The sequence below is a fragment of the Zingiber officinale genome, chromosome 8A (assembly GCF_018446385.1).
Source record: "Zingiber officinale cultivar Zhangliang chromosome 8A, Zo_v1.1, whole genome shotgun sequence".
Classification (NCBI taxonomy): domain Eukaryota; kingdom Viridiplantae; phylum Streptophyta; class Magnoliopsida; order Zingiberales; family Zingiberaceae; genus Zingiber; species Zingiber officinale.
Window position 1 is genome coordinate 98,905,588 of NC_056000.1, and position 12,442 is coordinate 98,918,029.

A 12,442-nucleotide genomic window follows, 5' to 3' on the forward strand; every position below is an offset into this window, starting at 1 on the left:
ACCGAACCTGAGTCCAAAGACGAAACGAACTCAAAAGACGACGATGAAATCAACGCCGAGCTCGTGAATCTCTGGTATAAAAACTGTATAAGAAAAAAAAGGGCTTCACTAAACGAGAGATCAAGAAGGTGACCCAATCGAACACGAAGGCCAAGTCTGAAGTTACATGCTACGACTACAATGAGAAGAGACATTACAAGACGGGATGTCCAAACTAAAAGCAAAGAAGAAGGAAGGCTTTGAAAGCAACATGGTTCAAATCCTTGGAAGACTTCAATGAAGAACATGAGCAAGCGAGCTTCCTTGCTCTACCCGTATAAGCTTACATTGCCGAAACTAAGTCTGAGTCCGGAACTGGAGATGAATCAGAAACTAAGTCCGAGAGAAGCTACGGATCCGTATCTGTTTTCGAAGGGCCTAACAACACAGTAAGTTCCTCTCAAGTAGATAAATTACATAACTTGATAAATTATCTGATGCGTAAACTAGCCAAATCCAATATCTGGGTCAAGTAACATCAAAAGGAGGTAACAACCCTTAAGGAAGTGACTAACCTAAGTCCCTTGACCGGGCCTGTTCAAATTGGAACTTCAACTCAAGTCCAATAACTTGAGGAAGAAAATTTTAGCCTGAAAAATCAAGTCAAGGAACTAAAGAACACATTGGAATGATTTACCTTGGGTTCCAAGAATTTTGATTTGATTCTTGGAAAACAAAGAGTCGTATACAATCAATCCATACTCGGGTATAAGGCTAAACAAAAATTTAAATCTTACCTATCTCTAGTTATTCGAACCAATAGAAAAGTAGTCCAAGCATGGACCCCTATGTCTAACTTGATTAATCAAGTTGGACTTGATCAATATTGAATCCCTAAGGATCAAATTTACTACCTTGATAGACCTTATCCAGGTTATAATCTAGGGGAGCCAATAGAAAGACCATCTTCATTATTAGATAGACTTGTTTGATATTTGCTTTACTGCTTTCCTTATTCATGCTTAGATTAGGGTAGATAAGGACTTAGGCTTGATCGATATTTGACTAGTTAGACCTAAGATTTTCAGAAAGAAAATTAAATATTCAATTGTTTTAAAAGGCTTTGTTTAAAAATAGTTGTTGCTCCAATACCCAAGAAAGCCTAGTGTCTCTCCATAATCTGGAAGCTAAATATTGAAATGGATGTTTAATTGACTAGCTGTTAAACCTTAGCCTAACTCAAATATAAATTAATTCTTAAATTTTAATTTAAATTGTGTTAGTTAGAGCCATAGAGCCAATCATTAGATGATTGTTGTATGGACTCGTTGTATCATATTCTTGTATATAAATAAAGGCATTTGTTTTATGGTTATTATGCTTACTTGTATTGGTGCCAAATAACTAAGTATAATAGCGTCCTTGAGTAGAAGGTTCTTACCTATATCAATCGGTTAGTTGAATCGATAGTGAGATGATATAGGGAACACTACTCTTAATCATTCCTAGTCAAGTATTAACATTCAAGGACAATGTTAATGCGATGAGACTAGCATGTAGGTCAACTCGATGACTTGATCTCACAAGTCATGGATATGGAGATATCAAGTTGACACATGGGTATGCATTGGAGAATGTATACTGAATGACCCGCCATGAGAAAGTATCATGGATCGTTATATGAGTGTCATATACTTTCTCATGTGGCTATTAGTATGACTATTAGTCCTTGGACCTGAAGTCACTATGGTTCCCTACATAAGGAGTTACGTACTTTGGCTTCGTCAAACGTCACCCGTAACTGGGTGGACTATAAAGGCGATTACTGGGTATGTAACAAATTATGCGGAGGGATGTGAGTGATGTAGATGGAATCTATCCCTCCTATATGACGGGAGTGACATCAATATTCTTGATAGAGTGAGACCACTAAGTGCATGACCATGCCCAAATGAGTCAATATGAGATGTTGAGCTCATTTGATTGAGTGAGTCTACTTGGGATTCAAGATTTAGATTGATTAGAGGATGACAGGGTCTATGCCTCACATTAATCAATCTAGATGTCTAGGATAGAAGGACACTTGTCATATATTGTGAAGAGTCACAATTAGTAGTCACAAGGTGATGTTGGATCTCAACATTCTTATAACTTGGGTAGTAATGATGTGTTGCTAGATACCGGTCATTACTTATGCTTCTAAATGGGTTTAGGAGCATTGCCAATGTTATAAGAACCTATAGGGTCACACACAAAGGACAATTAGATGGAGATTAGGTTCATTTGATGAACCTAAAGGATTAGGTCCATGTGATGAACCAAATTAGATTAAGAGTAATCCAAATTAGGCTAATTGAGTTGGACTCAATTTGGTTCATGTGTTAGATGAGTCTAATTTGGACTTAAACTCATTGAGTCAATTTAATTCAATGAATAGAGATTCATTAAATTAAAATTGACTTGAACCAATGGTTAGATTTGATCAACCATGGGAGAGAAGTGGTCAAGTTTGACTTGACTTGAGAGGAAGATGAAGGGTCAAGTTTGACTTGATCATTTGCCACCTCATTTGTGAGTTGGCATTAAGTGGGCCAATTATGATGTGCCACTTCATCAAGGCTAGCACATGTGTGTGCCACCTCATGAGGGAGATCAAGAGTTGTGACTCTTGATATCCCATGGAGGTTTAAAAGCCTTTCTTGGAAGTGGTCGGCCACTTAGTGCTTGTGTGAGTTTCATTTTGTTTGGTAACTCCCATCTTCTTCCTCCTCTCATTTTTTTCTCCCTCTCTTCCTCCTTTCCGAGACCTTTAAAAGGTGCTAGCACACCTTTTGTTTGGTTTCTCCATCTCTTGCTTGTGTGGGTACACATAGAGGAGTATCTATTTTGATACTCTCGAGATCCGACGAACCTTGGACGAGCGGGATTAGCGAAGGACATCGCATCAAGGGTAAAGCTCTTCTCCTTTGTAGATCTAGTTTAGATCTAGGTTAGAAACTCGTACTCGAAGTTTTACGAAATTTTATTTCTTCGCACGGATCCGGTGGCGGGGTTTCGGGGTTTCCGCAACGCAAAAAGCGGTTTTTGCGGCCCGAAAACCCCAACAAATTGAAGATAAAATTAACCATCTCACAAAGCTTATAAGATTCCTTGATTGGTAATATAGAAAAAGAGTGAGATGCATTTAGGTTTAAAATTAGTTAATTAAAACTTAAACCTAATCAAACTTAATCTTTAAATCAAATAAAACCGAATTAAAATTTAAATCTAATCAAACTTAATTAAAATTTTAAAACCATAATTATTAATAAATTTTAAAAACTTAATTATTTATTAAAAACTTAGTTATTTTTAAAGCTTAATTATTTTTTTTGAAATTCAATCTTAAATATTTTTCGAAATTCAATCTTAAATATTATTCAAAATTCAAACTTAAATATTTTTCAAAATTCAATTTTAAATTTTTAAAAATTCAATTTTAAATATTTTTCAAAATTCAAACTTAAATATTTTAAAATTTAATCTTAAATATTTTTCAAAATTCAATCTTAAATTTTTTGAAATTCAATCTTAAATATTGTTCAAATTCAAATTTAAATATTTTGAAATTCAATCTTAAATATTTTAAAATTCAAACTTAAATATTCAATCTTAAATAATTTTTCAAATCCAGAGATAATATTCTCAAACTTCAAAATTAAGATTAACTTAACTCTATCTCACACAAACCTATAAGTTTAACATGTTTGATAATATAGAATGGGTGAGATGGAAAATCAGGAAAGTAAATGATATATCATTAAACTTATTTTTGCATGCTTGGACTCTAGGGTCATAGTCATTAAGCAAGGCATTAATTAAATTACTTAAGCTCACTGTCTTGTACAACTTAAACAAATCACTTAAATTTTTTTAAAGGGGGAGAGAAATAGGGGTTAAAAATTAAATATTTTCAAATGTTAAGATTTTTCAAAGGTTAAGATTTTTTAAATAAAAAAAGGAGGTTATATTTCAAAAGAAGGTTTATAAGTTAAGTTCTTTCAAAATCAATTACTTCTTTAAACTTTTAAAGAAATCTCCTAAGTAAAAATTTTTTGAGTAAGAGGAGTTATAACTAAGTATCTTTTCAAAGAGTTTTTTTTAAGTTAAGTATTTAGCTAAATATTTTTTCAAAGAGATTCCTTTTAGCTACGTATTCTTCAAGGAAATTCTTTTAAAGCTAAGGAAGAAATTCTTTTCAAAGCCAAACATTTAGCTAAGTTTTTTTTGGGAAAAGGAAAAACTAAGTTTTTTTAAAGAAGAAAAGCTAAGTTTCTTTAAAAAGAAAATTAAGTGACACTTTTCAGGGAGCTTAAAGTTAAATTTTTAGAAAAAAATTAAAAGTTAATTTTTCAAAATTAAGTACTATCTTTACAAGCTAATAACTTTTCTATTTACTTAGTATTCTTTTTGATATATGTCAAAGAGGGAGAGAAAGGTTGAAAGTTAAGTCAAACATAACTTAATAAATAAGTTTTCTTTTAAAAGATTGAGGATTAAATTAAAGGGGGAGCATCTTTACTTTATTAAATTGTTAAATTGCTTTATTTATGCTCAAATTCCTTACTTATTTTAGATTATTTGTTGTTATGCTTTACTTAATTTTGAATTATATTATCATAATCAAAAAGGGGGAGATTGTTGGTGCAGGAAGCACCAGATGATCAAACTTAAGTTTTGATTATGGTAAAGGGTTCAAAGTTAAGGTTTCTTGTTGTGTAACAAGTTAAACTAAGTGTGCAGGAAAGTCCTAAGTGATCTTAGGAAAAGGAAAGTGCTAGTTGAGGCTTGGCATGTGGAAAATCCTAGCTGCGGTTAGGCAATAAAGTCTTGGTCCGGGAGATTGGGCAAAGTGTTGGTGGGTCGAGGATGTTGGACGAAATCTTATGGTCGAGGATGGTAGGCGAAAATCATAGGGTTGCGGACACCAGGCGGAAGACTGGATGGGTCAGGGATCGGACGTCTAGCATGAAGTCCTGACGTCTCGGACATAGCAAAAGTCCAGACGGTTTGGAGGACCAGCCTGGCAAAAGGTATTCTCTCCTGAGAGAAGTAGGTGAGGACGCGTTCTCCGAAAAGGGAACAGTAGATGTCGATCTGACCTAGAGTTTCAGTGAAACTCAAAGTCAGGACCGGACAGTCCGGAGGCTGTCAAAACTTATTATTCTTTATATATTATTGCATGGGCTAATCTTGTTTTGTAGAAAGAAGGATCTAGCAAAAATTGGTCTGAGCGCCCGGAGTTGCTCTAGGTGCTCGGGCAAGTTTCGCAGAGGGAGCGCCTCGGCGGGTGCTTGGCCAAGCACCTGGGCGGTCTAGGCGCTCGGCAACTCGGACAACCAAAATCTTATTGATACGCTAAGCTAGAGTGTGACGACTGGTCGACTCACGTCAGGTCTAGGTGCCCTGAGATGGATAAACTTCGAGGATGAAGTTTCGACGAAAGCTCGCCATGTCAGCATAGTCCAGGCATCCAGGAAGGGATCTTGGCACCCAGGAGGGGATCTAGGCGGTCAAAAGCTCGCCATGTCAGCATAGTCCAGGCACCTGGGAGGGGATCTTGGCGCTTAGGAAGGGATCCATGCAACCAGGAGGGGGAGAATGAATGCCATGTCAACTTTTGTTGCTAGATTGATTTTTGTTCTACTCATTGCCTTTTGCTTTGCCTCTTGAATTAGAATTCCAATGTTGATATTTTTGTCGTCTTGATCGGTATTCATTCTTTCTTTCTGTCACATTCATTTTGGATTGGAGAGCCTGCTCTAATGGTTTCTCTGTATATCTAGCCATTCTATTCTCATGAGCTTCAAGAGAACCCATTAGTTCATACATGGTGAGTGTAGACAAGTCTTTAGATTTCTTAATGACAAGAACATGTTAAAATTTTTCTTGTAAATTTTTAAAATTTTGTCGACTATTTTCTTTTCTTCTTTAATGTCATCACAAATTTAATTAAATTAACTATCTTACAATTTTTGAAAAAAAATCACATTCCCTTTCAGTTTCTTTCATGGACAAATTATCAAAATTGGTAAATAGAGTTCATAGTTTTATGGCAGTGATTTCCTCTAAGCCTTGAAATTCTTTGTTCATAACTTCCAAGCATCCTTAGCCTTTTTTATGCCACAAATGCAAGGGAAAATTTACTTGCTTAATCCTTAGTGGATGTATCGTAAAGCATTTGTATCCTTTTTGACATTCTCTTTATATTGCCTTTGTTGAGCATTTGTCCATGCTAGAGCTGTTCCCATTGGCGGGTTCTTCGGAGCTTTGTTCAGTTACTCTTCAGAGATCCTGTGAGGTGAAAAATGTTTCCATCTAGCTACTCCAATAATCATAGTGCTCTCCATCAAAAATTGGAACTTAACTTGGAGAGTATTGGAAGAGAGTATTTGCCATCTATTAAATGAAAGTATACAAACCAATTATAGATATTGAAGTAAAGAACAATATAAAAATAGAGAAACCAAAATTTCATGGATTATCTCATATTGAGCATATTTGTGGCATAGCCACTACAATCTTATAAATACATTATAGATAGTTTAATTCTTAGCATGCATGCATGCATGTGCATTAATTCTCAAAATTAACTTTTAACAACATCAATGTGAAATGCTGGTTTTGAGACCTTAACAATAAGGCAATGTTTGGTTAGGAGTAATGTAATCAAATTTGTAATGTAATTGGACTTGGAATGTAATTGGATTACTTGTTGTTGGCTTTGTAATTCAGATTACAAAACTGTATTACCTTTTTATAATTCAGATTACATTACATTGCATTACAACTTTAAAATTGTACCAAACAAAGTTATCAATCTTGTAATATAATCTTGATTATATTACTGATTACCCCTCACCAAAAACATAGCCTTAAGTTCTTAGTGACTAAGCTAGTTAGCATCCTCTCTGTAGATCCTCTTGTTGAGAAGGGTAATAAATTATTTAAGGTAGTTTTAAATTGGTAATTGTCTTATTAGGATTGTACGCTAGTTTTGGTAGAGGTTTAATTTAATTTGGTTCCTTTCCTAATCTGTAATTTATTTATTTTCTAGCTATATTGATTCCTTATAAGTTGTATTTATTTCTCTTATTTCTTTCATTGATTTTTTTTGTTTGTTTTGTTTGCAATTTTATTTGAGCCAAAGTATTCAACAAGGACCACAAGCCCCCATGTTTATTTTATTTCCGTTCTCTTTGTGAGATCGTTTGTTTCTTTGTGTGAGATTGTTTTTTTTTCATGCTACATCAACTGGTATTAGATCTCACCTTTCAGTGCATGCACATGACATAGACCTAGTCTGCTTTTATCCATCTATTACAAATACGAAGCACTGGATATAGGGAAAGCTAACAAAATTCTTTCCACCAGAGGAGACTGCAAACTGTATACTGAGTGAAGTCCAGTGCACACTCAAAGATTTGTACTTCAGTTATGTTCATCTTTTGCTCAGTATTTATGTTGATAAGTATTTTATTATGGACACTTATGAATGATGCGTCTATATTTGTAATTAGAATGTTTTTTCATATTGCTTTTGAATTGCTTAATTTGTTGATGCCTATTGAGTATTGTCTCTATTACTTTCATGAATTATCTCTTATTGCTGTGGTTCAATTAATTCAGTATCTATCTTTAGAAATTCTTAATTAGAAACATTAGTATAGTTTCTGCAAATTTTGTGTGCATTGGTTTACCGTTGCAGAAGGGGAGCTTTGGCACAACGGAAAAGTTGTTGTCATGTGACCAAAAGGTCATGTGTTCGAATCCTGGAAACAACCTCTTGCAAAAAGCAGGATAAGACTGCGTACAATGGATCCTTCTCCGGGACCCCGCATAACGGGAGCTTCGTGCACCGAGCTATCTTTTTTTTTTATTATTGGTTTACTGCTGCAATACACTGATTTCATGGGTAACTTACTAATTTTGTACTTCCATACAGCCCTGGAAAACCTATTGGTGTGAGTTCAATTCTTCTAGGTTTGGTATTGGTTGGAAGAGCTGCCTTTATCTTTCCACTATGTTTACTTTCCAATATTAAGAAACCTCAGAATCAAAAAATCTCCTTTAAGCAGCAAGTGAGTATTTCTTCAGTGCTTTGTCATTGTATTTTATTTATTTATTTTCAATATCAATCGTATTTGAACATACTTGAATTATCAACAGGTTGTAATTTGGTGGGCCGGTCTTATGAGAGGCGCTGTGTCAATTGCACTTGCTTATAATAAGGTAAACATGATCAACAACCACTTTCTACAAAAGAAGCATTCTTCTATAGAATCTTATCTATACTGACTTTATGTCAGGCAATACTATTTTTATGATTTTACAAGAAGCCAAAATGATATTCTTCAGTTTTTTTATTCAAGAACATACTCTGAATGATAGCTATGAGTTCCTTCTGGCTCAGTGATCCAAGGAAAAGTAGTCATGTGGTTGAGGTGTTGCTATATGTTCATACATTAAATTTTGTGCTTATATGCATCCTTCTGTACTACTTTTGTTATATCATATTTGAACTTGTTTGTGGGGAAAGCAGATAACCTACAATCAGGAAAAGCAGTACACGTGATAGAGCCTATTTAAGTTGTGTCCATGCATTCTTTATTAGGTGAATGCTGATTAAAAAAGGTATTTAGGTCACATTTATGACTACGTACTTAAAAATGTACCTAATACCTTGCATACTATACAAGTGCGGGGGCATCCTATCAAGTCACTAATTGCATAACAATTCTTTAATGCTAATAAAGTGATTAATGGTGCTTTTGCAGTTCACTAAATCTGACCACACTCAACAGCGTGGAAATGCGTTCATGATCACCAGTACCATCACAGTTGTTCTTTTTAGTACAATGGTAAGACTTCTGTTTAGCCTCATGATGTTAGTCACTGCTAGTCTGTTAGAGTTGTATATGACTACCTCAACTTGGTACAGCATCTTCAAGTTATAAATAACTACTGGGGTAATACTGAAAGAATTGTGCTATTATTACAAGTTAGTTTTACGACCTTATTGAGGATTGTTAATTATGTTGAACTGAATTTCACTTTTGATTCTTTGATATTAACAACAAAGAAGATTCAAATTATCTCCCCTAGATGACTGTTGAAACCTCTATGCTAAGTGAGTATCATTTACCATATTTTCTGAAAACATCCTTATGCTAATTTCCCCTCATTCTGTTAGGTGTTTGGTTTGATGACTAAGCCTCTTATCTATTTCTTGCTGCCTCCGAACTCTAAAGACCTCACCAGATCTCTTAGCGTCTCTTCGGAGCCTTCAAGTCCGAAGTCATTCCTTGTTCCGCTACTTGGCAATGGGCCGGGATCTGAGGTTGAAGCAGCGCAACATATACTCCCTCCGACAAGCCTCCGAATGCTGTTGACAAGACCAACCCGCTCTGTTCATCACTATTGGCGCAGGTTTGATGACGCCTTCATGCGTCCGGTGTTCGGTGGTCGAGGTTTTGTTCCATATGTTCCTGGTTCACCCGTCGAGCGCACTGGCAACCCTTGGGAGTGAGCCAAAAACTAGAGGAATCACATTGCGTAATGTTTCATCAGAAGAAAGATGAGCAGATGAAAATTCAACTGCGGAAATTTCTTAAAAAATTCAGAGTGTGAAAAGCGGTCTTTAGCAGTAGAGCTAAGCATGTGGAGCGCAGCCCTTTACAGTTGGTGAATCTCATCAGCACTCACTCTCTGTATAAATCTATCTATCTATTTGTCCTATTTTATCGCTATCAAGGCATGTCAGTTCCACCCAACATATATTTTGTATCAGTTATTAATTAATTTGTAGAAGCGTGTATATTCATTATTGTCAAATTAAGGCCACATGCTTGGAGTTGTTTTGTTGCTGGAGCTGTCAAATAGGCTGGTCCGTGGTGGGGGTTGACCGGCCAAAAATTCATCATTTGGTGGGGCTGAGAGATTGGCCCGTCATCTTAGCAGGATGAGAAATTTTCAATTCCATCAAAGTTAAGGTAGGTTGTAGATTAAACGGGCCGCCACCTCAAGATATCATAATTTTTTTTAAAAAAAATGTAGGAAAATTTGAAATTTTAAAGTTGGATTGTCGATTAGATGGGTAAGGCCACAAGCTAGTTTTTCACTTTACGCACACAATACTAATTTAGCGATGATGAATTTTTGTAATGAAATAACTTTGTTACATATTAGCAATAAAATTTATGATAAAAAGAGTAATTATCACAAATTAGTAATAATATTTGCGATAAAAAATATTTTGTTCCTAAATTAGCAATAAAACTATTTCGTTACAAAATTTGTCACTAAAAATAAATTTAGCGATGAATTTTTGTATTGAAATAAATTTGTCACATATTAGCAATAAAATTTATGATAAAAAGAGTAATTGTCCCAAATTAGTAATAATATTTGCGATAAAAAATATTTTGTCCCTAAATTAGCAATAAAACTATTTCATTACAAAATGCCACTAAAAATAAATTTGTCGCAAATTGATCACGAATTCAGAATTCGTTGTTAAATTTAAAGATCTTCACCATGTAAAAATTGTCCGAAATCTTAAAATTGGCGATGAGTTTTGAATCCGTCGTCAAATTGATAACAAATCTTGAATTCAAAATTCATCATCGATGAACCAAATCTATTCTATCCCTCCAAATCCTCCAATCCCGCCAACTCCCCATGATCAAGCGATGACCACGACGACGAACAAGAGATTAGAGAGGTGCGGCTGTAAGCTTTCTCCCCTCTCTTTTCCCATCCCCTCTCATTTGCCATACCCCACATCTGCTGGATTTGTCTACGACGAGGTGTGTCGGTTGCTAGTCATGGATGTGAGGTGCAGCGACCACTAGCCATGACCTCAGGCGCTAGCTCAGGCTAACCATGAGGAGGCTGGCCACTACCCTCGAGGCTAGTCTCGATGAGACTGGCCGGTTGCCAGTGATGAGGCTGGCCGCCCATTGAGGCTTGCTAGCCGACAACCGATGACTACAGTTTATGCCTTAGCATGGTCATTTATCTTGTTTGAAATAAGGGTTTCTTGACGGGCCAATGATGAGAATTATCACCTGTGCATGATTTATTGGATAGTAAATAATATGAAATTAGTTACCAAGAATATGAAATTGTTTGTGAAATTTATTTAGTTTATCAAAAATATTTGTTTGTGCACCTTTATATTTGATTGTTGATTTCGTAGTATTATTTGTGTAGGTCTCTTGTTTTGGATCATAGAAGTCGAGAGAAGGGGTAGTAAATCTCAATCATTTTAAAATCTTTATTTTTCCGTAAAACTGAATCAAACTAGAGTAATAGCGGAATAAAAATAGAGACAAGTACATGATCGATTCTACTTGGTTCATAATTCAATGACTATTACTCCAAGGCTCATGATCCTTCATCGATTCTAATAGACAATCTAATAAAATTCTTCCGATGAAGCAGAATCATACAAATGAAATGTATAGTAATAAGCTGCTAACACTTTTAAATGAATGCAATAAATTAAATATACCAACAACAAGGATTGAAGATGAAGCGTAGTTGTAGGATAGCCTTCTAGTGTCATAGTAGTAGAGTTTGCACAAGTAGAAGCAGAAGTAATGAGTGAATTGATAATTGGCTCGAACCCCAAGACATTCTTTTATAGGCACCATTCAGTTGACCAAAAAATCATTTCGTCGATTGAACCTTTCTGTTGATTGAACTCTGCTCCTTTCCTTGTTTTCTCTGATATGATTCGTTCGATCTAGTAAATCACACTATTCGGTCGACTAATCCAAGTTATCCGTCGATGGAACCTCTAAACTGAAGGATCGAAGAGAAACAATGGAGGGGGGAGGGGTGAATATTATTCATTTTTAAAAAAACTTTTATCTTTTTATCAAAGTAAGTAGCATAATAGAAAAATGAAAGCAATCGAAGAGACTCGTTTGGTTACTTGATTCAGAGCCTATGTTGACTTCTACTCCAAGATCCGCGATCCTTGATCGCACCGTTGGGCAATTCACTATAATTCTTCTTCTCGAAACCTTCAAAAGGAAGCAATTCATACAATGAAAAGAATGATAGTAATACACTATTATCTTCTTGTAAATAATACAAACTAGAATGTAAAGTATACCGACAAAGAGTAAAAGATGAAGCTCATCAGCACTTCTTGGCATAGCAACTTGCAAGTGTAATTTAAGGCACAGAATGACAGAAGCACAAGCAGAGAGTTGTATAGAATAGTTGATCTTCTTGTTTCGAATCTCAAGGTCTTTTTATAAGATTCGTTTGGTCGACCGAAAAGACGTTCGGTCGATCGAAAAGACGTTCGGTCGACCGAAAAGACATTCGCTAGACTGATCCTTTCGGTCGATCGATCTCCCTATCTATCGACAGATCCACTAGCTTTCCTTCTTTATGCCTTTAATTGTTC

At 35.3% G+C, this 12,442-nt stretch overlaps 1 protein-coding gene across 1 annotated transcript in view; it reads left to right on the forward strand.

The window, feature by feature from the left end:
* The window catches only part of LOC122009871 (sodium/hydrogen exchanger 2-like), a 94,588-nt gene extending 85,041 nt beyond the window's left edge, over positions 1 to 9,547 (forward strand). The window contains exons 11-14 of the mRNA XM_042566178.1: positions 7,964 to 8,099; positions 8,188 to 8,250; positions 8,796 to 8,879; positions 9,212 to 9,547. Coding sequence (XP_042422112.1) covers positions 7,964 to 8,099; positions 8,188 to 8,250; positions 8,796 to 8,879; positions 9,212 to 9,547 — 619 coding nt within the window. The remainder of the gene's footprint in view (positions 1 to 7,963; positions 8,100 to 8,187; positions 8,251 to 8,795; positions 8,880 to 9,211) is intronic.
* Positions 9,548 to 12,442: the final 2,895 nt, after the last annotated feature.